The sequence below is a fragment of the Dipodomys spectabilis genome, unplaced genomic scaffold (assembly GCF_019054845.1).
Source record: "Dipodomys spectabilis isolate Male_0828 unplaced genomic scaffold, ASM1905484v1 ptg000187l, whole genome shotgun sequence".
NCBI classification, from domain to species: domain Eukaryota; kingdom Metazoa; phylum Chordata; class Mammalia; order Rodentia; family Heteromyidae; genus Dipodomys; species Dipodomys spectabilis.
Window position 1 is genome coordinate 5,016,301 of NW_024870864.1, and position 27,648 is coordinate 5,043,948.

General features: G+C 35.5%; 1 protein-coding gene across 2 annotated transcripts in view; it reads right to left on the bottom strand.

Annotated features, from left to right (window-relative positions):
- Aff3 (AF4/FMR2 family member 3) overlaps window positions 1-27,648 on the bottom strand; it is a 548,149-nt gene that overhangs the window by 182,585 nt on the left and 337,916 nt on the right. For both annotated transcript variants that reach the window (XM_042695394.1, XM_042695393.1), the window contains exons 6-8: window positions 21,913-21,993; window positions 14,653-14,689; window positions 4,896-4,947 (exon numbers count right to left, since the gene is read on the bottom strand). In XM_042695394.1, coding sequence (XP_042551328.1) covers window positions 4,896-4,947; window positions 14,653-14,689; window positions 21,913-21,993 — 170 coding nt within the window. The remainder of the gene's footprint in view (window positions 1-4,895; window positions 4,948-14,652; window positions 14,690-21,912; window positions 21,994-27,648) is intronic.

Consider the following 27,648-nt stretch of genomic DNA (forward strand, 5'->3'; position numbering starts at 1 on the left):
TGGTATAATTTGGGAAAGAAGAGAAAAAACAAATTGTTTAAATAGGGATACAGATTGACCCATTGCAATGAGATGTATAAGATGCTATGTCGAAAAACAAACTTTACAATTTATGTGTGGGGGGCGGGTGTAGCTGAGGAGGTGGGAGGGAAGGGATGGTAGGGGAAAAACAAAGGAGGAGGCAACAATGCCGGATAAGAAGTGTACTCATTACCTTGCTCATGTAACTGTAACCCTTCTGTACACTATTTTCACAATAAAAAAATTAATTAAGAAAAAGATGATGGTAAGCGAAATGAACCCCAAAATAGGGAAACAAGTATCTTTTTTCTTTCTTGCTATTGTTTCTAACATATTTATAATGGGCCATGTGATTTTTTTGTTTCTTTGTATGTGCCTCCCCCTTGGTATAACCCCTGTTTTCACTGTAGTTGATGTCAATGCCCTGCATCTTGTATATACTGTTCTCTAATTCAGAGAGGGAAAGGGAAAAACAAAATTCTTAAATAAGGATACAGGTTGACCCATTTTAACAATGAGATGTACAAAACACTATGTTGAAAATGAACTTTACAACTTCAGGGGAGGTGGGTAGTTGTGGAGGTGGGAGGGAAGGGATGGTAGGGGAAAAACAAAGGAGGAGGCAACAATGCTCAATAGGAAATGTACTCATTACCTTGCTTATGTAACTGTAACCCTTGTACAATATTTTTACAATAAAAACGTACAAAAAAGAAAAAAATATAATTAAAAAATAAAAAATTAGTATCTCTGTCGTTTTGTAACTGAATTGTCAGAGTTCCTATATAAAATGAATATAAATTATTTGTCAAAGGTGAATATACCAAATATATTCTCCTAGCCTGTGGCCTTTCTCTTCATTTTGAGAAGCAGATGCCTTTGATGTTATTTTCTTTTATGATGTATATTTTTCTGACCCCTGTGAGAACTTTTTGTGTATTGCAAGGTTGTGAAGATAATGTTCTATATAACTGAGAGTCACAGATTTTAATGCAAAAACGTTTGTACATAAATCGCTCATAAATATAATATCACACATTGTATTTTTAAAATAATGTACTTTTAAAACAATGGTGTTTTCTGTATAATATCATTGTACCTTTATTTAAATCTTGGAATTTCAAAAAATAATAATAATGTTCTATTCTGCCCCCCCCCCCCCCAGTTTTGATGCTGAAGTCTTTGGGCCATCTCAATTGTGTAATGTGAAGGCTTCATCATCCCCCCTTATCTGTTTCAGCACCATTGGTTGAAAAGACTTGGCTTTCCACACTGATTTGTTTTGGTGTTTTTTTGGGAAAATCAATTGATTTTATGTGTGTGGTCTATTTCTAGACTCTGTTTCTTCCATTGATTTGTTTGTTCTTCTGCCACAATAATTTCAGTTACTTTGGTTTTATAGTAAGTGTTGAAAGCAGGTACTATATATGGCTGTTATTGCCTCTCTCCTTCTCGACTATTAGGCTACATAGGTCCTTTGCTTTGCTTTTCTACAACAGTTTTCACACTCAACCTATAGAATCATTTTCTATGACAATGCCCTGCTGAACTTCTGATTGTGGTGAATCCATAGATTTCCCTTCGCCCCAACTCATTCCTTTTGAGTACCTGTTTACTGGTGTTTTACTTTGCTGAACTTTGATTTTGGCTTTCTAAGAAACTACAGCATTTGAGGTCTCACTTGATTCTAACATATTTCAGTGAATACATTTATATACACTTGCATACTACCTATTTACTCGTGAGTTTGTAAGCTATCGAAGACCCAGAAATAAACCTCCAGACATACAGCTGTCAATAAAGGAGGCAAAAACATAGGTTGGAAGAAAGACAGCCCCTTCAACAAGCTGGCAAAACTGGATATCCACATGCAGAGAACGGAAACTAGATCCTTGATAAATGGGACTTGATAATAAAGAGTTCATAAATGGGACTGCATCAAACAAAAAAGTTTCTGTATGGTTAAGGACATAGCTAACAAGCTAAAAAGATAGACAATAGAATTGTTGAAGATCCATTGCAACAATGAGATGTACAAGTCATTATGTGGAAAAACGAACTTTACAACTTTGGTGTGGGGGGAGGTGGCAGGGTGAGGGGGGGGGGAGATGGGAAGGGATGGGAAGGGGAAACAAAGAAGGAGGCTACAATGCTTAATAAAAAATGTACTCATTATCTTGCCCATGTAATTGTAACCCCTCTGTACAGTATTTTCACAATAAAAAAATTAAAAAAAAAAAAGAATTGTTGAAGATCTTTGCCAGCTACGCATCAGTCAACAGCCTATCTAGGATATGCAGAAAACTTAAAAAAAATTAAACCCTCAAAATCTCAACAACCCAATTAATAAATAGGCTAATGAGCTAGAGATCTTCTCAAAAGAAGAAAAAAATGTAATTGTTTTTTGAATTTCATTTTTCAATGAAATTTAATTGCATATTACCAATAATAATATATTTTAATATGTTGATGTTGATACATTTCTAATTTAAGTAGTTGTTGGCTTGTTAGGACTTGATCTGTAAACAATCATTTCTCTCAATGTTTATGTATATTATTTTCTTTCCTTATGAGACAAACTAGAATCTCCAACACAATGTTAAATAGAAGTAACAATTAGAGGCAACACTGTTATCCTGATTTGAGGAAAGAACATTTGCAGCTTTATTGTTGAGTATTCTGAGGGACTAAGGTTTTCATTTATTTACTTGTATAGAAGTCCATCATTAGATAAAACAAATTCCTTCCTTAAATACTACTTTGTCAAGAATTATAATTTTTTACATTCATGTATGGGAATTATTTTTCCAAGTGATTTTCCTATACCTACTTATATTTCTTCTTTATTCTGTTAGTATGGTGAGTTACATTAACTGACTTTTCAATGTTAAACCAACATATGTTCTTGCAATATATCTCACTTTGTTATAAGAAATTACTGTACATTTTTCACAAGTTACTGGATTATATATGCTAATACTGTAAGAATGTTTACATCAATTATGACAGGTGCTGGGTTATAATTTTCTTTTTGTATAAAGTTTAAGTATGGGTTACACTACTTTACACAATAAATTGGGTAATTTTCCTTCCTCAATTTTATCAAAGAGTTTTTATAAGACTAGTAATTTATTTTGTATGTTCCACTGGTTATGTACTTATTTAATTTTTGGCTCATCATTTAAAATATTTATTCTATATTTCTTCTCATTGAGTAATTCTTGTTGATCTCAATTCAAGTACATTCATATTTTTTGTCTTGTGATTTGTCTTGTGTCTTCATTTAACACCACCTAGTAAATTTTTCATTTCTGCTGTTGTACCGTTTAGTCCCAAAAAATTCATTTGGTTCTTCCTGTTTATATTTCCCTAATGAAATTCTTTCCTATTTTTGGTCACGATGACAGTGTGTGTGTGTGTGTGTGTGTGTGTGTGTGTGTGTGTGTGTGTGTGTGTGTGAGAAAACATAACTTGCTTCTAAGCAGCTTATATTTGAGTTGTGAAAATTCTTTTTTTTGGGGGGGTCTCTTTTTATTTATTTATTTTTAAATCATTTTTTATTGTGAAAATACTGTGCAGAGGGGTTACAATTACATGGGCAAGATAATGAGTACATTTCTTATCAAGCATTGTAGCCTCCTCCTTTGTTTCCCCTTCCCATTCTCTCCCCCCCCCCCCCCGCGCCTCCCCCCACCAAAGTTGTAAAGTTCGTTTTTGATATAACAACTTGTACTTCTCATCGTTGCAACGGGTCCACCTGTATCCTTATTTCCAGTCTAAATGTGACTCAAAAGAAGCACATTTTTCAGTGACTATACCCTTTTCAGTTCTCTAGAATGCCTCCAGATGGCATTAAAACTCTTTTCCCATTATATTTTGTAGCACAAACAAATGAAAAATTAGTAATATTTTAACTTTGAAGACTGTTCATACTCATGATGCAATCAGAAACTACAACAATGGAACTGTTCAGAACTTTTAAGGGAGTGCCTTGAAGGACAAACTCTACAATCAAACCTATTATAATATATTTAAGAACCAGATCTTGGACAAAATGAAACACACAAAATTATATCCCAGACTGTGATTTCTAATGACTAGCATTTCAATGCTTAATAAGTAATAAGAACAACCAGTCCATAAACAGAAACTCTCACAAAGACTGTCCTAAAATAAGAGAGCAGATGTCACTCACTGAAAGTGACAAAAACAGTGGTTTTGAAAGGAAGGGTTACTGACTCTGTAGACCTAAGCAAAATCATTTGTTATAACTCAATAAATAACTGAAATATTGGTATATCAATTTGGTGTTCAATTAATAATTTCATCACACTTATGAAGTCTTTGAATACTGAGAGGAAAACAATAACACAGAGGTAGGGATATATGCTTCATTATTTAAAGATACCAACAAAATCTTGAGTTTCCAAAGACAACTATAATCATATTTTCACATAATTCAGAAGAAGACTGCAGATGCAGGCTTGTTAAATAATAGAGCTACTGCACTGATGTGCGGAAAGAATGTCCTCAGTATGTGTGAGAAGTTTGGCAAGTTTTGACAGTGCTCAGTCTCCAGCCAAAGTATAAAGGGCTCACATCATTTCTCTCCAAGTCTATACCTTCAAATCTCCTTACATTTCTACTTTAAAAAGAGGAACATTTACATTTTCATGGTTCCTTTCTCTCTACTACAGCATCAGATTTAAAAATGCATCAATACCCAAAAGCATTTAAAAAGACATTATCATGAAAAAAGAGAACCCAGCTTCCTTCTATTGAGATTACTACCATTACAAGATAGTTGCACAGTTTCATTTTATAAGACTTATTAAAGAACAGACATCTCCCAGAGAAACAAGAAAAAGACTTACGATGTATTTGATGTGCCATTGTCTGGACTCTCTGGCTCAGCTTCACCTTTTTCTTAAAAAGGAAGTAGAAAAAAATATCAACATGAAAGTCTTGCAATCTTCAAGATTTAAGAGAGATTAAACAAATTTCTATGTTCCTATGCACAATCTTTCAGAATGTGAAGCAGGAGGCTGTTAAAACATCTTTTATTGTCTGAGGACTAGATTTGCAAAATTATTTTGTCTTTGCAATGTAATTAGCCTAGGCACAGATCTATGAGTAGGTATTAAGAAGCTATTTGCAAACAACCAGAGATTTGGAGTAGAGACCTTGCCAAGAGATGAATATCATGCAGATGGAATCAGTTTATTTCCCCTCCATTTTACAGAAAGTTTAAGGGAATACACCTACTAGCATTTTACATCCAAAGCACTCTGAACTACACAGGTCAAATGGGGCTAGGCTGAATAAGAACTTGGATGAGAGAATTTTATAGAACATCAAGGTTGTAGTCATGAAATCCTTAAGAATTACACCTCAACCCTGGGCAGCCTTTCCCAAGTTAAAACACAAGAAACCAAAAATCCTTGTTGGTCATCTGATCAGATAGATAGTTATGTACATATGGCCATCTGAAATGATGCTAATCCAACTGAACTCCCAGGATAGGGAAATAAGTTTGTGTGTGTGTGTGTGTGTGTGTGTGTGTGTGTGTGTGTGTGTGTGTGTGTGTGTATCTGGTGTCTGTGTGTGTGTGTGTGTGTGTGTGTGTGTGTGTTTTAATGTACTGTGTGAACTTCTTTTTACTTTCAGTTCCCCCCGTCCCAACTTTTTTTTTCCCCCGTCATCACTTTTTTGATTTTGGTACCCTGTATCTTGTATATACGTTTATCTGATTTGGGAAAGGGAAAGGGACTTACAAAATGGTTAGAAAAGGACAAAGGGTGAACTAATGCAGCAGCGATATTCACAAGACACTATGTTGGAAATGAACTTTACAACTTGGGGAGGAGGGGAGTTTGAGGGAGGGAAAGTGGGAGAAAATGAGGGAGGGGGTAACACTGTTCGATAAGAAATTATGTTACTTATGTAGCTGTAACCCCTATGTATATCACTTTTACAATAAAATAAAACATTAAAAATAATATTGTGGGATGTGGTCACCAGGAATTTAATGGGTTTAGTTAGGTTAGCCTTTAAAGTAGTTTTATTTTTGGAGTTTTAGGGGCAATTTCTAATCCTAGACCAATTGTGGTGTGGAACATGAGCTATCATTGGGTAAGAAGCCTCTTGTTTGGTTTTCTGGAAGCTGGGCATGGAAGAAAAATCAATCAAGCTATGGCTGCTGGTAGCTCTGCATGGGTAAGTGTTAGAACCAGGTTAAATTAAACAAAGAGTATTAATTAGACCAAGAAAAAATGAAATTTAACTGGGACAAACAAATCCCAGGTAACCTGAGAAATTAAGTACAGATCCTAGCAATGGAACAAACTGAGGTCTAGCATTTACTGAAATTTGCAAAGTGAGTAAAAATAGGGCCAACCTTGAAGGACAGGATCTCCTTGTAGAGAAAAACTCCAGGAGAGTCATTAAAAGGAAAAATTCCAAAGATAAAGACTTGGAGTAAATTATGAGTTAAACACCAGGTTACTAGAATTCGGTAAATAACAGTGAATCTTAGAAAGAGCCAGAAAACCTGGAAGGGGTTTGATTTTGGGGTATGATAAGTGAGAAATTTGTAATGTGGTTTTTGCTTTGAGGACTTATTACTTTGCTTATAGAGACTGTAATTACTATTTCACTAACTTGCTTCTTTGATGGGAAGATTTGGGATAAGGACTCTGCCTTGTGACTTATGGTCTTGGTTATTGGAATGACTGGAATTATAATTGCCATTTTGTAATCACTAACTGCTATCTCAGCTTCTGTAACTTGCTTCTTTGCTGATCGTGAAACTACCACTGGCTACCTGTGAGTGGCTATTTGACTTTATTGAGCTATTTACTGAGCGATTTGACATTATTGCTGCTCTTCACTGTCTTGGTATAGTGAGGTGCAGCCACAGCGGCAATAAATACTCCTGGCTGAATTGACCAAGTGTTGGGGTGTCTTGTTGGGAAATCGGGTACTACATTAAGAGTTAAAGGAACCCCAATGAAAGTCATGAATTGCAAAAAAAGGGGTATGCTAGTGGCATACTGTACTCTTTCAAGTAAGACCTGGTTATCTCCTAGGATCTTTCAACCTTTTGCTCAGGTCCTCAGGCCTAAGCATTGTACTAAGCCCTATGTGTCAGCTGACAAAGTTAGCCTGCGATCACCTTGTCTCAGGAATGACCTTTTCCTCTATTAGACAATGAATATATCCTAAAAATGTTGTCTAAGCTGAGCTCAAAACAAGCTTCCTATTTTCTTTTTCCTATAGCAAACAGCTATGAGAAAAGGCAGGCAAGAGTTAGATAGGGTTCATATATCCAACTAGATATTTAAAATCTGGGTTGTGTGTACACCTGGTCCAAGAACAGAAATGTGAGAGATAGCCACTTAGCCAAAAGTTGATCATATAGGAGAAAACCAACGTCTCAAAATGTTTGCTGATAATGAACTAACTAGTCAGGGTCCCAGACTATGGGAAATCAAGTTAAAGCAAAAGCAACAGATTAATAAACTTGTTCTAACACTCATACTTTATTATTATACTGGGTCAATGCTATGCTCATTTAGAAGGCACATGAAGCCTCATCAACTGGCTTCTGTGCTAGAAAAAAATTTTTTTCCCATTGAACCACCATCATTCCTGATACAATTTCCAAAGAGAATCATAACACTGCAGATAAAAGACATGACTCTCATATATTGATTTGTCTATCCCCCTTTGAATCTGGAGAAACCATTTACTCTCCCTGGGTAGAGCTGCCAGCAATTATGCCTTGTACCATTATAATCAAGAATGTAACATAGCAGTCTCAGCTATAGCAAATAACAGTAAATATTCCAAATAATTTATGCCAGAAAAGAGAGAATCAGTAATATAAAGAAGAGGAGGAGGCAACAATGCTGGATAAGAAATGTACTCATTACCTTGCTCATGTAATTGTAACCCCTCTGTACAGTATTTTCACAATAAAAAACTTATTTTTTTTAAAAAAGAAGACGATCTTAGGTGGTCTGAATAAAGTATGTTTTACCTTGAATAATAATACTTCCAAATAACCCACAGGTATAGAGGCCACAGGCTGGATTGCACATGGGAACTGGAGGCTACAGAAGTCATGGGCTGGCTTCAGTTCTGGACAAAGCTGCAGCTGATTATCTTTGCTTTTAGCAGCACTTATGTTGTGGCAACAGGGAAAACAGAATAGGTTCTGGTAAATAGGAAGGGTACCATGGGGCCAAATGGGACATTTAGGAACGGTGTTAGTGTGAGCATTCTTAGCAACTTCAGTGCTACAATGAATTAAGCTATTTGGGGAAAAGTGAGCTCTAGATTAAGCCAGGGAATACATTTTTTTTCCTCTCAGAAAGAAAAGAATGCAAACATTTCCCCCAATGTTTTGAAATTTTAGGTGATGCAATTTCTGAGGTTAATCTGAAATATTTAAGGACACAAGCCATAGAGAATTGTAGCGTCTTTATCAAGACCCAAGGGAAGATGATGAAGGTAAGCTAGAAAACTCTCAGTATGAGGTCTGGTTGGATACTCAGGAGATGCCTCCCTGCAGCCCACAGAGAGACTGATTGGGGTCAGATCTCATCTGCCTTCTAAATGGATACTACCCCTCAGATGCTTTGGGAGGGAACTTGTACTGGTCATTAACAAGCTGGACATAAGAGACTTGCTTAGGTACAGTGCAGTTATTGTGCATGTGGAAAAACAATTACAGAGAAGCAGGATTGAGCCACCAAGAAGGCTAGATATATGTGTTAATGCATATACAATCCTGTGTATGTATGTGTATGTTACATGCATTTTAGCATGTTACATGTTTTTTCAGTTGACACTCTTCTTTTCTGATGATATGTCACTAATATAGAACTATATGCTACAGGAGAAGAGGTTAGGGTTGGGGATGTAGCTCAGTGGTAGATTGTATACTTAGCATGTGTGAGGCCATGGGTTTAATTCCCTTTCTCCAAACCCTATCCTTTTGTTCTTAATTCTAAATAGCTATAGATTTCTTCTTCTATTGGCAATATCTAAAATATTTAAATATTAATATTCAGGAACTATTAATGAGTTATCCTCATAAATATTAATTTAGATAATTTAATCTTTGGACCTGTCTATAGGTCAATTACATATATTATAAACCAATGACCAGCATTTGCAGAATCATAATTTAAATATTAGATATTAAAAGACAAAGTATCATGGGTGGATCTATGCAGAAGGAAATGTACTAAAGCTAAATGAAAGCAAATATTCCTGACATTTATGTCCAATGAGCTCTCATTCTTTTTATTCCTTTATGTTAAAGGTTAGTTTTTTGTCTAAGTAAATACTAGAACTTTTCTAAAAGATTTTTATAGTGTTTATTATCTATCTATCTATCTATCTATCTATCTATCTATCTATCTGTCTAGCTATCTATCTCTCTCTAGCTATCTTTTTATCGATTATCTGTCTGCTTTTGTGCTGTTATCAGGACTTGTTCTTGCAGATTAATTTGGAGCGAATTTGTATCTTTACAATAGTGAATCTCATTATCATACCCTCCATTTATTTAGGTCTTCTTTAATATGTTTTGATAATTTGTAATTTTCTTTATTGAAGTAGTACCTAATTTGACCAGGCTTGTGATTTAGTAAGTTATATTTCTCAGGCTAGCATTAGTTAACATTTTTAAATTGTGTTGTCCATTTGTTCATAAAGAAAAGTTCAAATGGTCATGTGTACATCAAAATTTTATCTTTAGTTCTAGTAATTCATCTGTATGTTGTTTTAATTTTCTACAACTGTATAATTTGAAATGAGATTTTTTCCATTCTCACACATACTTACATAAATATTTGTTACCTTGATCAAAGGTTTTCTAGCTGAGCCCATGTCTTAATCTAATTGTTAGGAGCATGCTATATTACTTCAGTACTTAAAAAGACATTTTTTTCTAAGATATTCTTGAATGTATCATTTGTGCTAATGAAGTAACCTTTTATTTTCAATTTAATAAAATATTTAACTGGTCTTGGGGCTTGACCTCTGGGCCTGGGCTCTTTCGCTCAAGGAGAGTGCTCTACCACTTGAGCTACAGTAACATTTATGGCTTTTCCTGTGATTAACTGGAGATAAGAGTCTTATTGACTTTCCTGACCAGGCTAGCTTCAAATTGTGATCCTCATCCCTCAGCCTCCTGAGTAGTTAGAATGACAGGAGTGAGCCTCCAGATTTCACCTTATTTAGTAATTTTTTTCTTTTCTTTTTCTTTATTTTTGGTCGGTTGTGGGCCTGGACTCTGGGCCTGGGCACTGTCCCTCAGCTCTTCAGTTCAAGGCTAGCACTCTACTACTTGAGCTACAGTGCCACTTCTGGCTTTTTCTGCTTATGTGGTATTGAAGAATTGAACCCAAGGCCTCATGCATGCAAGGCAAGCACTCTACCACTGAGCTACCTTCCCAGCCCTAATTTTTTCTTTGACTTACATAAATAGCAAGTTTTTTTTGGGGTCAGTTCTGGGGCTCTCATCCAGCCTTCTGGCTCATACATAGCTGGTGCTCTACCAATTTGAGCCATATCTCCAGGCCGACAATGTGCTGGTTAATTGGAAATAGATTCTTGTGCATGACTTTGCCTAAGCTGGTTTCATACCACAATCTTCCCTTCTCAGGCTCCTAAGTAGGTAGGATTAGAGGGATGAATCTCAGGAGCCTTATATAGTGAATTTTAATAAATATTTCTAATAAGCATTTATTGAAAGAATATTGTTTCAATATTTAATATAGTGAATTATATCATTATACTTAATAGAACTTTGAATTCCTAGAACTTCACAAGAATAAATAATATTTTAAATTATATTTTGATAGATATTAGTATTTCCTTAAGGTTTTACATTTATGATCATGAATAAAATTAACCTGTAATTTCTTTTTTCTTTGTACTGTTCTTTGTTTTTCTGTCAAGGCTATGCTGGCCTGGTAGAAAGAGTTAGAAACTGCTATTCTTGTCCTAATCTTCAAAAATGGTATCACTTTGAAATTTTTCTTCCAGTGATTTTAGTAGAATTCCTGGTGAAAAGTGTCTAGCTCTGGAACTATGCATGAAATGATTTTGAAAAAACAATTGAGCAAATTTTTAAAACAATTGTAAATTTTATATAAAACATATGTAAGATTTTAAAAATCATTTCAATTATGTTCATTTTTTAAATCTAATTTTGAAAAAAGTTTATATTTTATTACTGTTTTGACCAGAGGAATGTGGTTTGTTCCTCTTTGTATCCCTGTGGTGATTTGCGCTTTTCCAGGAAATTCCTCTATTCATACTTTTAAAAAACAAACATTTGGCTGTATTGATGTGCAAAATCTGTGTTTTCTATCTTGTTAATTTCTATTTTTGTCTTTTTTAAATTAAAAAGTTCTGTTTGGGGTTTACTTCACTCTTCTTAAGATGGATACACAGTTCTTTAGTTTTTTCTTTCCTAATATAAGCAATTAAAGCTATAAACATCCTTCTGATGTTTGTATATTTCCTCTGTTGGAATACTAAGTATTTTATTGCCTTCTAGTTTGAAATATGTACTAATATCTAAAGCACTTCTTCATTTTTAAACATACACGTGCCTATAGTCAGAGAGCATGATCAGATCAGCACAAAACTAATCTGAAATTTGTTGAACTTGTTTTATGGTCCAAAATCAGCTTGTCATTTTCCACATATACAATTGGGACTTTGAAAGTATGGTGTCAATTTTTATACATATTCCTGATTTGCTTATAAAAGAATATTTTGTATCTGCTGGTCATGGGTTTTTGCTACTTTTATTGTTTAAATATTATATATCTTTATTTTCCAATACAAATGGTTTAAATCAGGGCATTATACTTGTTAGGCAGGGACTCTAATCACTGAGTGAGTCTGTCAGCTCCCTTTTTTGTGTTGGTTATTTTTGAGGTAGGGTCCTCCTAAGATCTGTCTCCCAAGAAGCTGGAATTCTAGGCATAAGATACCATGTCCAGGACATTCTTATTTATTTATTTAGCAAGATACAGAATTCTTGGTTAGTAATTATTTTCTCTCACCTGAGTAACATTATTATTTCACTGTTATCTCCCACTGCTAATGTTGTAAGATTGTATGGAAGTTTACTTTTTTGATGATATTAAAAAGTATTTTAAGGTTTTTCTTTATGCACATGCCAATAATAAGTCCATGTGGAGTTATCCTGTTTAGTGTTCAGAGGCTTCCATTCATCTGTGGGATAGTGTCTTTCTGGAAAATTCACAGCAATAATGGCATTTAATATTTACCCCTTTTTCCCCCTCCCCAGACACTTCATAGAATTCTCCTTAGCCATATGTTAGATTTTCCTGCTCTTTTATCTGTTCTATGTCCTATTTTCCATTTCTATTTCTAGGCTCCATTCTAGATCAATTCTTAATTTTCCAATTTATTCATTCATTCTTGGTTCTAACGTGCTGTTAAACCTGTCCATGAAAATTTTAGTTTCTATTTTTTTCCTCTACAAATGCTGTTTAGCATTTCTTCAAATCTTGCTCCTTATGTTTTGATAATCTGCTTCCTTAGTCTAGTAAGTATAGGATGGGACCATTTTATAGCCTAGCCTTAGTAATTTTCTTTCTTTCTTTCTTTTTTTGGTTGGTTGTGGGGCTTGAACTTAAGGCTTTGACACTGTATCTGAGCTTTTTTGCTCAAGGCTAGTGCTCTACTACTTAAGTCACAGTGTCACTTCTAGCTTTCTGATGGTTACTTGGAGATAAAGAGTCTCATGGACTTTCCTGCCTGGGCTGGCTTTGAATCATGATCCTCAGATCTCAGCCTTCTGACTAGCAAAAATTATATGTGTGAGCTACTGCTGCTCACTAAGGCTGGGTAATTCTATCTCACTTCCAATATATGAATGAGCACACAGACTTTCTGCTGCCTGTTCTTTCCTGATCTTGCACACAGTCTCTTATTTCATTTTATGTAAAGTGCTATTGATAATGACTAACTCATTTTCCTAGGAATATTATTTATTTGATCATTACCTATTCTCCATTTTCTTTCTTTTATATCCTGGAGTTGACCTGTCTACTCTGGTTAACTCGCTTTCATTTTCCTGTGTTTTAGGAAAAAAAAAAACAACACATTTCATGTTCCAGATTCTAGACTTCATTTGCTATTTTTAGTTTTTAATTCCAAAGTGCTTATTCAGTAACAACTTCTTATCAATCTCTTTTTAATCCAATACAAATAATTACAAATCTTTCTGAAAACTGTGATTATACCTGCACATTTTTCCGATTTTCCTTAAATTACAAAGATTCTTTTTTTTTTTTTTTGCTAGTCTTGGGACCTAAACCCAGGGTCTGGGCACTGTCCCCAAGCTTCTTTTGCTCAAGGCCAATATCCTACCACTTCAGTCACAGTGCCACTTCCAGCTTTTTCTGTTTATGTGACACTGAGGAATCGAACCCAAGGCTTCATGTATGCTAGGTAAGCACACTACCACTAAGCCATCTTTCCAGCCCCCAAGATTCCTTTTGTGGTCAGTTCTTTTTTATTCTCAATGGCTATACATATAAAAATAGAAGGTATCTTACTTTGGGTATGCAGAATTTTTGAGAAAAACTGACCAGTGCCCAGCCTGTTTCAATATTTAAGTATTAAATGGTACATGTAATACTTAAATATTATAAAATAACAAGTTAATATTATAAAATAAAGTTTTTATTTTAAAAAGTTTTACAAAACTCTTCATTGGTTTCAGCAAATCACTATAAAAAAGTGGGACAACTGAGTGACATTGGCTAGTGCTAGATATCCTTACCACCTTCCCTGACTTTTCTCTAGCTGAACATAATGGTTCTGGGGTGTCTGAGAGCATTTTTCTGAATATCTTTTTTTTGTGAAAACTCTTTTGCCTTTCAGTGGTCCAGTGGGGAGCCTCAGTTCTACAGACACATCCACTAGCTCAGAGTGATTTTCTTCTTCAAACATAGCAACTGAAAAAAATGTTATCAGCCCACTGTGCTCATGAAATTAACCTATGTGGATGTACTCTTTTAGGATGGGAATAATGTAGTTTATGCATCTTAATGCCCTAGACAAAATTAATATTGGTAGTGCCAAAGAAAAGGTTTAGGATACTATTTCATGAAGTGCTTCTGTCTTTGATAACAAAATTCATGTGTTTTATTGGCCACTGATGAGTAAGGAAACTACTTCCTTACAGTCTGCCCATTTCAAAGATGATATGGAATATACATCATGCAACTTGGGATTTTTCTTCATAAATTCTAAAGTCATTTATTTTGAGGTCTTTGAACCATTTATTTTAAGAAAATCATTTATTTGCCTTTTAATTTTTTTCCTCTTCACATATATTAAGACACAACTCTAACAATATGCAAACTCCTCCCACATAGGATTATGTTGAAATTCTTTCTTCCTTTAATATTAACACTCAGGGTCACTAAGAATTATATCCATTTGGGGAACACTTGAACAAATGGTCAACTTAATTTGGTTTGTTCAGTGAATTCCTTCATCAGCCATTGATTCATCTTCCCTCTCTCTCACTCCCCCATTTAGAGCTATAGAAACAGACTTTCTTACTTGGATTATTGTGTCCAGAAGATACAAGCTGAGAGTCCTGAAAGAATAAGAAATATCAATTAATTTGACTATCTTGGCTTTCTAATCCCAAGCTGAATATGAGATATTTTACTGATCATTCAGAAGCAAGTCATTGATCATAACTACCATCTACTGTCATGAGACTATGCTTGTTAAGTAGTTCTGAGAAAATAGTTCATAACCACATTTATTTTGTATTAATGACTTTTGTTTTATTTATTGAGGTGAAATTCATATAACATAAATCATTTTGAAGAAAACAATTCAATGGCATTTAGTACATTCACAATGCTGTATAACCATCACCTCTATCTAGTTGCAAAGTACTTTCATCACTCCCAAATAAGGACTCCTACCCATTAAGCAGTGGCTCCTCATTTCACTTTTCCTTTCAGTGACTAATTTCCATCTTTGTCTATGGATTTAACTATTTTACATATTTTGTATAAACAGAATCATATAGTATAGGACCTTTTAGATATGGCTTCTTTCAATTAGCATAATATACTTGAGTTATTGGCTTATTTCACTTAATATGATTTTTATGTTTGGAAAATATATACCATACTGGTTTTATCCATTTGTCTATTGATGGGTGTTCAGGCAATTTCTACCTTATAGCTAACATAAACATGCTTTTATGAATACATATATATTCATTTTGTTTCTGTACATACTTATAAGTGAAATTTTGGGGTCATATAGTAACTCCATGTAAAATTTTGCATTCCTACCACAAATGCATGAAGGTTCCAATTTCTCCAGAGCCTCAACAACACTTGTTATTTCCTATTTTTTAAAAAAAATCTAGCCAGCCTTGTGGGGATAGAGTGGTATCTCACTGAGTTTTGACTTACCTAAAAACTAGTGACATTAAGCATTTTTTTTCAAGTGTTTGTTGGCTATTTGTAAATATTCTTTGAATAGGTACCTATGCAATTCCTTTGCCATTTTTAATATCATTATTATTTAGTTAAAAGAGTTCACTATACAGTATGGATACTGTATCTTTATTAGATACATTACTTGTCAATATTTTCCCCATTCTCTTAATTATCTTTTCCCTTCACTGAAGTTCTATATTGAACAAAAGTTTTCAATTTTAATGAAGTTTTAAAATTTTTTTCTTTTGTTGCTTATTCCTTCAGAGTCCTATCTAAGAATCCATTGCTTAATCTGATAAAGGCTTAAGTCTGTTTTCTTTTTATGACATTTATGGGTTTAGTTCCTGTATATAGTTACTGATTTATTACATTATTGACTCAGAATGTAACTCACTTTCCTCTGAATGTACCTTATTGCCAGAACCTCTCTGCAGAGGTTGGCAACCTTCTTTTCCACCAAAGACAATGTTCTGAATGAACATCTGTTGTCAATCACACAGAGGTTGACAAAAAGATCATTACAGATACACCTTTATCTTCAAGGGTACAATTCCAGTATTATACAGTATTTTAATATAGCTACTACTCAGAGATTGAACCTGATTTTGTTTCTATTAAAGTGAGATGTGAAATTATGTCTTGAGAATTCACCATCACCCTCCTTTGCAAAATTCTCATTTAACATGAAATATATAAGGGTAAAATAAAAAAATGACTTGAGATCATAGGCATGTAAAAAAAATAATAGCATAAAAATTCTAACATAACTCCTTTATAATTCTGGTATGTGGAATAAAAATCCATTGAGATGGAATTAACTTCTATGATGTTAACATATTTTAACAGAATTTAATGGGGCTGAATGGGACTTATGCCATATTCAAGTTCAAGTAAGAATGTCTGTTGTAAAAAAGGAATTCCAGGGACTAGCATAAAATGAGCCAGCCTGGTGGGCAGGATCTGGGTGAGAATAGGACAGGAGAATCCTTGCTCTGTTGGCAGATGCCAATTAAACCTCACTCAGTGTGTTGGTATAAATGAGCCATTTATCTGAAGAAAGAACCAGTTCAAATCTTACTCTGAGGTTCAGATTTTAGAAACAGTTATATGATAGTTATATGATAAGATCTTATTTTTGAAAAATAGGCTAAAATTCAATCTACCAAAAAATGACTGGCCTATTTTGGATATATGTTATTAGATATCTACAGTTACATTCACCAGGTAGACTGCTGTGTTTTCATTCCTTTGTATTTAAATTTTAGAGTTTATATCTGAACATGTTAGTTTTACAAGGCTTTCATTTGTGACAAAAATTGTGGGCCCTAGAGGTAATGCGTCTGGGCTGTCTGTAAATTACTCCTCTCATTCACCATCTGTTACCAAAAATAAAACTGACAGTTTTGAACAATAGATAATGAAAATTATAATTGTTTATTTTTAGATAATGTTAAACATGGAACTTTAGTGCAAATAATTGGTTTGAAGTTTATTTGTAGTTTTTGATGCATGCTAGCAAACTCAAGAGGGAGATTTATAGTAAATTTTCTAACTCCAAAGCATCTCCTTTTACATTGGCTGGCTTTCTTTCTCATCCTAGGTTATAAAGAGAAAGGCAGAATTCTCAGTTCTGTAATGATGCTGGAATTCTTCTCTATAAATCTTTACAAAAAGTACTCAGCAAGAATAGTTACAGACCAAATCTAATGCCAACAGATTTATGGCCACCTGAAATGCTTATGAGCTGCCTATGGACCAGGACACCCCCTTCTGAAATAAGGAAAACATCCTACACTTTTTTTGAGTTCTTTATTTGCATTTCAAAACTTATGAGATTGATGGAAATGAGAGGGAAAAGGGCAGAGCAAAATCATTTTCTTCTCTCTTGGTTGGATACCTGGTAAGGGCAGCCAATTTGAAGGAGTCATGCACTGTTTTTTTTTTTTTAAAGCAAATCCAATTACTTTTGAGATTTGAAGAATGAGGCTGCAATGCCTGTAGTGTTTGTCTATGGAACTGTAACTTCCAATTCAGTCCTCAGAGAATTAACAGAAGTAGCCAGTGCATTATCAATTGACTTTACTATGCATTATGTTTTTTTAATATTCTGACAAAATGAGGAAATTATTTTAAGTATTGAGCTAATCAATTTAGTGGCACTGGAAATTTAGAATGCTCAATAAAACTGACTTTTCCTTGTGAGATCAAATAGCCCCTTTAATCCTATTAAAGCCTACATTTTATTACTTGCCAGTCATTTTGGGGATTTTGCCTTTCAAATTCCAGAAACAACTCTAGCCCAATACTTAAGCAATAATGATAATCTCAAACTTTCATTGTCTAATTAATCAATTGCCACGTGTAGCTGACAACATATCAATTTTGTTGAGATAAAGATTAAGAGTTACTCTCTAGGACTCATGTATACTGTGCCCATCTGCCAAATGCAAGGCCCTTGCTGGGTTCCCTCCTGGAATTTTAAGACAAACAAAAGGATTTTAAGACAAACAAACAAAAGGATGCACTCTGTGAAAATTAATAACCACCTTTGTATTAGGAGAAGACTGGCACTCCAAAGATATCTGCCCACTAATTCCCACAAGCTGTGAATATGTCCTCTCACTTCGAGAAAGGGACTTTGCAGAAGTCATTCCATGAATAAATTTGAGGTAGGAGATTATGCATGGAAGCCATTATAATCACAGGGGTCCTAAAAAGGACAAGAGGATCCCAGAGAAGTAAAAGATATGATAAAGGAAGCAGAGGTAATAGGATAGTACATCCTGAGTAAGGAAGGAGGCATCTGGAAGTTGTGTTTTTGCCTGCAAGACACAGTTTTACCTGGAGCTTCCTTAAGGAAGGCAGCCCTGCCTATACTCTGATTTTTCTCAGTGGAGCTGATCTTAGAGTTCTGACCTTCACAGTGTAAGGCAACAAGTGTGTATCTTATTCATTAAATGTGTGGCAGAAACAGGAGAGATACAACTTTGTTTCATTTGTACAAGATAAATGATCAGTACTTATACTGAGCCACTTGAAAAACACTATTAAAATCATTAAATGCTCTTATACTTTCATACTTTCTTGGGCAAGATAAACAGCCCTAAAGGTCAATCAGTTCCATGAAAATCCTAGAATATAATAAACTTCTAGAACTTATTTGTCTTGCATAATTGGAAGTTTGTACTCTGACCAATATTTCCTAATAATCACTGCACTATACTCCTGCTAACTACTATTATAATACTCCCCACTTCTATAACTTTGACTACTATTGCTATTACATATAAGTGAGTCATACAGTATTTTTCTTTCTGTGACTGGCTTATTTCAGTCAGCATAAAGTTTATGATATATACAACATTTACCTTTATGTATATGATATCTTTATGTATACAACACATATCATATATATACACATCATAGATGTAGCACATCTACCTGCATGCCATAAATATGAATGATATACAGCATGATAGACCAGAAATGTGACTACAGTTAGCAACATTATATTGATAATATTGCATGCTTAAAATCTGAATTGGAAGGTATGCTAGTAGGGCTCATTTTGGGAGTTTCTTGAATGATGGCAGTGATCTTTTTACAAAAAAAAGCAATACGTGAGGTGGGACAGATAGCCTGTTGTGATGATTACCTATTTTGTAAATAGGCAAATACTGAATCATCACACTCATTGCTTTAAATATGTTTTATCAGCAATTTACTAAAATTATCAAAATGAAAATTTTTCACTAATGATTTTCGGCTTGTTTCTTTTTGAGACAAAGATCTTGCGAGGTAGCTCACACTGGCCTGGTACTCATTATGTATCCCAGGCTGGTCTCTAACTTGAGATCCTTCTGCCTTTCTCCTCCTGAGGGCAAAGGTTCAATGTATTTGCTACCATGCTCAGTCTATACTAATGATATAAAATTTCTGTTTCTCTTCAAGAGTAAAGTTATTGCTTTTTCTTAAATGTTTATATGGAAAAGGACATTCAGGGAAAGTTAGAACAAAATTTTCTTTGGGGTATTCTCAATTATGTCAAAACCAGTCACAGATACGTATATTTAACAAAAATGCTTCTTTGACTGTATTTTGGACAGGCGTTATTTTTTGTCAAATCATATGCAAATATTCATTTTATTCTAAATGTGGCAAGATGCCATTGGAAACACATAATGCAGAAACTAGCTAAATTTGCGTGTACTTAAAGGAGTACAAGTCAAAGAACTTCAGATAGATTCCACTTAAGATGTACAACGAGATTCTACTTTATTCACTAGATGTTGTCAGCAAAGCATAAACAATTTCTTATGTGATTCTTTACTGAAGATGTCTGTTGGTCTCTGATTTTTTAAAATGGTACTAGGGTTTTGAACACACTAAAGTCTTCAACTACACCATTAGCCCTTTTTTGCTTTAGTTATGTTCTGGAGTCTAATGCTTTTGCCTGTAGCTAGCTATGGTCCAATGCCCTTATACTTATGATTCCTCCTACTTATGCAGCTGGGATCACAGATATGCACCAACATGCTTGTTTGTTCGTCATATCTCTTTCTATCTTCTAAGTAGCTGGGATAACAGGCATGAGCCACCACACTTGGTCTTTTTTCCTTTTTTTTTTGGTCTCAGAGTGCTGGGATCAAGTGATCCTCTTGCATCAGCCTTCTGGATATTTTACTCTACTTTTACTCTACTACTCTAAACAATAATTATAGGGAAAATTAGATGAATATACTAAAATATAGAATCAAGAATCCTGAAATAAATCCATATATTTATCTGAAATTCAACTAGTGGGAGAAAAAAAATGAGCTAATATATTGATAGTGTTATAATAATTACTAAAAAGACAGAGTCCTATGCTACATCATCTCCACGTACTTTTAAACCAAGAAAACAGACAAAAGAGCTAGAATAAAAGAGACTACTGTAAGCATGTTTTAACAAGGGAGACTTTTTTCCCCACTGACCTGAAAATTAAACACTTTTCTAGTATCAAAGGCACATAAATAAGGTTACAAAATGGTTCCATTATAAGTAATAGACAAATGAATAAGATATAAGGAGTTACTACAAATCATTTTTATGAAGTGGCAGTGGATATGAATGGACAATTTGCAAAGGAAAAACAGTCCCCGCTCAAGCTTAGAAGTAATTGGGGAAATGCAAATTAGAACAATGAGATATCAACTTTTCATCCATCACATAGACACAATGTTAAAATTCCAGATAATATTAATCATGTGATACATAGAAAGAACTCCTGAAATACAGCCAAGTGTAAAGGTGGTTTTTCAAGGCTCTGACGCTGTAACCATTGCTCTTGATGCCCTTATTGGGCAACTTTATTGTGGCAGGCTCTGAAGAGGCACACACAAATGGGCTGCAGTAACAGAATTTGTAATAATAGGCCATAAGGAATCTCAATGTCCATTAAAAGGAGCTTGTTTTAAATCAGTTGCAGTAAAACTGTACCACCCAATCATTTACTGCTGTTTAGAAAGATGATGAAAATCTCTATAGGCTAGCTAGAAGATCCTCAAATATACTTTGTTAAGGGAAGTGAAAATCAACTCTTAGAATGGAATTTACTCTTATAAGAGCAGTGAATAATTATTTCAAATAATTCAATTTAGGATGTTGTAATATTGTTATTCACCAATGATATTAATGTACTATGACAATCTGGAAAAGTCTATTATAAAATGTTTTGACTACTATAGAGTTAAAGTTAAAAAAATTGCACATGAAGATATGCACGTGTAACTCATAGGGACAATGACTAGGTATACACTCAGACTCGGGTTGGGATATAGACTCTGGTGAGCTATAGATTAGTTCAATTTAATTTTGTGACTGATTTTTCTGGTTTTCCTTAGCAAGCATAGGAATTACATTTTAGGTCTTAAAAATGTGTTAAGCTTTAAGAAAAGATAATCAAAAGAAGCTAAGTATCACATGTCTTAAATTCTAAGACATTCATTTTAAGGGAAACCATTAATTTAATAGTAGCTTTTCAGGAAAAAAAGACCAGGACATACAATCTCATCGAATGTGATTGTAAGATGTGACTGTAAGATGCATTTCAATCTCACAAATGTTTTTAGATAAAATGACAGGTATAACAAGCATCGCATTTTGCAGAATATGAAACAGGTAAGAAAGACAGCCAGCTCAATTCTTTCCTTGTGATGAATAAATGTGTGCTTGTAGAATGTTGAAGGTCAGATTCACATGCCTGGGACAGGAATATTGACATGGGAAAAAGATAGTGAAGAGTCAACGCATGTCCACTACAAATGACTACACACCAGCAGAGCACATTCCCCACAGTGATGCAAGAACTCACCTTATTTGGAAATGGAAATTTGCTTGGTTCCACTTTGCCAGGTGCTTGAATAGCAGAAAGCGGTGGAAGCCAGGTCATCTCCTAAAGAGGGGGATAAAAATCAAACACTACTGTGATACAGAGTATGAAATCAGGAACATGTAGAGCAGCTGTCCAGATGTCATGATAAGGCATGAGAAGGACAAGAGTGAATAGGGTATTAAGAGATAAAATGTGTTAAAGGATGTGAACCCCCTTTTCGTGATTTGTTTTCCTAATGTGATCAATTCTCAGTTCCTTGGCCATTCCATATGTTAGGAAAGTCTCATATTCCCATTTTCATTTCATTTAAAGCCCCCTAATAAAGAGACAGCCCAATAGTATAGGTTCTATGGAAAATGCCATAAAAAGGAGGGCTGTAGACTTATCCTACAACATTCACATGATGTCTCTGAAGGAACATACAAGTGTGTTTTTAATTTTAGGTGTCTTTATTACAGTAGCTATTTATACTATTGGAGATAAAGAGTAAATTCCCACTAAGTTCCACCCCCACACTGGTCTTCCTAAAAATGGTGCAGTGAAAAAACAACCACAGACATAATAAAGAAAGAATGATGTCGTTTTATTGGGAAGTATTAACAACAAACTTGAGCCCCAGAAGCAATAATTTGTCATGTACTTTTTGACAGACACTGTCACTAAACCATAATATAGAGAGGGGGCTGTTTTATTCATGTGTTGCATTCATCCTCAGCCCCCTCTTCTGGAAAAACATTGCCATCAATAACTATTTCTAGGATTAAAGTGACTTCTAGTGACCAGGAAGTCAACATGAAATAGACAGACAGGTAGGTCCTCACCCTCTGTTTTTGGTTTGCTTACACTTCCAAACCTAAGCAAGCACAGAAGCCATACTTGATACATTTTACGAAAATTGAGACATCCCTCTCAATCTCATCCCATCTCCCTCTCTTGAGGGAGGATGTTTCCTCACCTTTTGGTGGGTGGGTGAGAAGTTGACCAGGAATTCTGCTAGATTTGGGATATTATAGGTTAGCCACATGCTTTCTTTCCTTGGGTAGCTCTCCTCCCAAGAACCTCAGATGAGCTAGCAGCCACATAGATAGTTGAAGGAAGGTGTGTTTGAACACTATCCAGACCTGTAACATCTCTCCCTCTTGTGACACAAATGCCACAGGCAGCAGGAAGGTAAAGCAAATATGCTTTCAAAGTGTCCTTCTCCAGTCTGCAGTCACCACAGGTTTCTCTGGAAAGCAAAGGAGGGACCCAGAGACCCTTTATGTCTCCTTCTTATCCTACCTCTTGCTCCCTAAGTATCTTCAAAAGTCTCACTGTCTCTGCCGTTAATAAGCAGGACTGTCAGGTGTGCCCCCAGAGTGACATCTGGCTTTAGTTCATGGAATTAAGGTTCCGGTCATCATTCTCAAATGGTGGGCTGCTTGTGGAGGAAGTGGTCAGACCTTACCTTGGTTGTTGCTACCCAGTTAAGAAAGCTACTAAGATACACATGGGTTTCCTTCAGCCCCTAACCTTGTCCCTTCCTATAATTTGGCTTTCCCATAGCGCCATTCCTCCCCTCTCCCCCACAAGGCTTCTAATTCTTATCTTTTATTTAAATTACTGGCTAGGATGTGTAGTTGTTGTAAGTGGCAAATCTTTTGTAGAGGAAGTTGAGTCATTGATTGCACACACTTGAACTGATTTTTCTTTTCCTCCCTGTGGACTGTTCGATGTGTCCCTAAGGCCATCCTACTCTTAATCAGCCACTCAGTAGCTTCCTTCCTTTCCAGTCATTCTCCGTCTTAAATAATTTAGACTGTGTGATCCTCAGGGAACAAACCAGACAAACACAAACTAATTACTTGATTAAACATCAGACTTGCAATACAGCCTCCAGCATGTCCATGTTAATCTTGTGCAAATTATCTTATGCTTTCTTTTTATATATCAGCATGTCTATATATGTTCAGTTTGTGTTTAACTGCTATAAAACAAAAAAGATGAACTATTTCCAGTGTCCTATAGCAATAAATGAGAAGAGAAAGTTCATAAATACATAAATAAATAATAGTATGTTCAAAGGCACATTTTGTATACTGGTGTCTTTCTTTAACTGATACTTTCAAGTTAAAATTTGTTCCCTGCACAGTTTATCCAAGAGGAAAAATAGAAAACAAGCTTCCAGAAAGTGCTAAGCTTTCTACTTTAAGGGTAGAAATAGTGTTCTCCTGATCTTTGAACTCAACCCTGAACACCTAACAGACATCTTAGGTGGCTTGTTGAAGACTGTCTCCACATGGTAGGAATCATTGTTAGGTCCACTAAAAAAATCCTCCTAAAATTTCCAATTTGGGATCAAGCCGTCATTCTGTCTTCTCTTATCCTATACTTGGGCTGCAGCACACTATGGCAGTGATGCTGGTTTGAGACACTGGCTCATATGGGTCCTTCATAAGAGATGGTAATCCTTCATTTATTTCTGACCTGTCTCCTGTTCCCTCTTTTGAGTTCCCCAGATATCATTCCTATGTTTGGTGACTCTCCTGGAGCCTCAGTTTTGTCCTCTCTAACAATTGGTGGACTTGCCTCTTCTTTTCTTTTATTTTTTTTGGTGCCAGTCCCAGGGCTTGAACTAGTGCTCTACCACTTGAGTCACAGCTCCATTTGTTTTTTCTTTTGGGGTGTAGTTGGAGGAGAGAGCCTAACAGACTTTCCAGCCTGGGCTGGCTTTAAACCACAATCCTCAGATGATCTCCCAGCCTTCTGAGTAGGTATGCTTACAGGGGTGAGACAAAGACACCTGGCTTTTCTCCCTTTTCACTGAAAAAAGATAAACGCTCTTAAGTTTCAGTGTCCGTAAGGACAAATCTGTTGGTATTCATGCCCATCTCCCTTCTTTCCCTCCAGCCTGACTACAGGAGCTGAGCACAGGTTGATTCCCAGCTATAGCCTCCATCTCTCCTGCTCCTCTGTCTTGGGGTATAGAGCTATCAGTTCCCCATTAGTATGTTTTTAATGTCCACCTTTACTTCTTCACTGACTTCATCTCATAAGAAGTTGGAGGCCTTAGACCCTCCCTGAAACTGTACCCCAGCTCTAGCTTTTCAATAAATCTATTAGAAGATAATACACTTCTTTCCCAAAGAATCCTTTATATTTGCTGTTTTGACATCTTCATCAACTCTCTTGACTCATCCCTAAAAATGTTTTGTTACTAATTCTACATAATATCCATATACTGTTGTATGTACCTAAAGTTTAAGAATAATAAAATGGTTGAGCGTAAACTGTAATCTCAGCTATTGGGGAGGTAATATTGGGAAGACAGCAGGTTGGGGCACAAAAAAGTTTGTGAGACCCTAACTCAATGAAAAGCTGGCTATGATGGTGTATTCCTGTTGTCCAGCCATCTAGGAAATGTGCCTGGATGACTTCTACTTACTGGGTATTTTGTACTGAAAGAACAGGCATACACCACTATGGCACTCTGCTTTTCATTGGTTGGGATAGCATCTTGTGGATGTTTTAGCTCAGGCTGGCCTGAAGCCATGATTGTCCTGGTCTCTAGCTCCTGAGTAGCTAGGATTACAGGAATAAGCCACTGTGCCTAGCCTCCATTCTTTTGTCAAAACTTCTTCCTTCACCCTCAAAGTTCCTTGAATTTTTTTTTTTCAGCCTTGTCGCTAGTGTTCATCTACACACATCACTGTTAACAATCTTCTAGGCTGGGGGTAATGCCAAGTGTACACCACTTTAGATGTCTATTGTGCCTTTAAACTGGATGTTCCACAGTTAATCGGAATATATTATATTTAAAGATGATAATCTATTCTCAGAAAAACTTTCCTTTTTAAGATTCTGGTTAAATGTACCAACCTTGTGCATATTAAATCTTTAAATCAGAATCCCTGGTAGCATCTTAGAGTCTTCCTTCATCACTCTTTTCCTACCCACAAGTAAAATAGTAGCTCACATTTTATTAAGCACTTACAATACAAAATGTTTTACATAATTTAATTTACTTAACATAATTTATTTAACATGATTTCCTAAAAAACTCTAAAAGTGACAGCTTATTAGTTTTATTCACTGTAGGGACCAAGTCACTAAGAGGTTAAATGGTGTGCGTAGGTCCATCTGCAGCTGGGTGGTTCTCCATTGATAATAAGACCTTTTTGTTGCTAGTCAAGGCCTATCTCATCTCACTGCTCTCCCAAGCCAATTCCCTGAAAGCACTAAGCTCTACATGTGTGAGTAGCCTCACCCAGCTTCTTGTCTTTTGGGCTGTCCATCCATCTGTGAAGACCCAGTTTCATTCCTCCTTTGCTAAGATGCCTTCGTGGGTCAAGCCAGGATTTGCATCCAACCTTCCTTTGTGTTACATTAGTCCATATAGATAGGGGATATCTTTGAGGATCCTGTCCCCCTAATCTGTGAGGAACTCCTTAAGGCTGGATACTACATAGCTTGTCTGGTGGCCCTAATCCCTAATGTGGAGCCCGGAACAGAGTATGTGTTCAGGACATTTTTGGAATGAATGTCAAGTTGAACAGCATCTCTGCAATGTTTCTCCTTACTTTATTACCTGAATTACCATTCTAACACACCATCATTATTTTCAACCTGCTTAATAGCTTCCTGATTCACTGAAGTTATAGCCTATCTTCCACACTGCTGCCAATTGAATTTTCCTGAAGTGCAGAATTAACCAAAAGGCTCCACCACTCTGAAATCTTCATATACCATTCTTACATACGTAACAATGATGACAGTAATAATGATATAGTTGCCTCTAGTTAAGCTTTATGGTTTTAGGACAGTTCTATGCAAATTTATGCCAACCCTTTAAAGTAATTATATCCATATTAGAAGCAAGGAACTTAGAGCTCAGAAAGATTAATTGATTTATGTCAGGTCATTACACTCATAAATGTCATAGCTGGAGTGAGGCCATGCATCTCTACTCCACCGCATTTTCCCTCAAAGATTTCACCCTAGGATGTGAAATCTACACTAAGGTCCCTATATTCATGCCTTTTTATGGCTCTGTAATATTCACCTGCATGAAAAGTTGGTGTCTGCTTTTGCTACACTGTACCTCTTGTGTAGAGTATCTTCCTCCCACCCTACATGCTTCTACTTTCTTACTTTCTTCTACTTCTTACAAGCTCATTTCAAATATCACTTATGTCTTGAGGCTATTTCTTTTCATTATAATATGATGTGAAAGTCCTTCTCAAGCTCCTCCAAACCACTTACGTTTTTCCCTCTTTCATAATAACTTGCACATTCTGTTTTGTGCTATGGCTTTATAAGAACACATCTTTACTTATACCCAACGATTTCTCTATCTTCTGATTACTTTTCCATGATGAATAAAAATTATTCTTTGGGGAGGTTAGTTGTGGAGGTGGGAGGGAAGGGATGGTGGAGGGAAAATGAAGGACGAGGCAACAATGCTCAATAGGAAATGTTCTTATTACCTTGCTCATGTAACTGTAACCCCTCTGTACAGCATTTTTACAATAAAAATGTACAAAAATTATTCTTAGGATACTTAATAGTCTTTTTTATAGATCATTCATGTTTACAAAACACAACCCCCAAATAAGAATCCTAATAATTCTTCCTCTTCTCCTTTTCCTTCTCCTTCTCCTTCCCTTCCCCCTTTTCCTTCCTCCCTTCTTTCTTTCCTTTCCCTTCCCCTCCATCCCTTCCTTCTTTCCCTTTCTT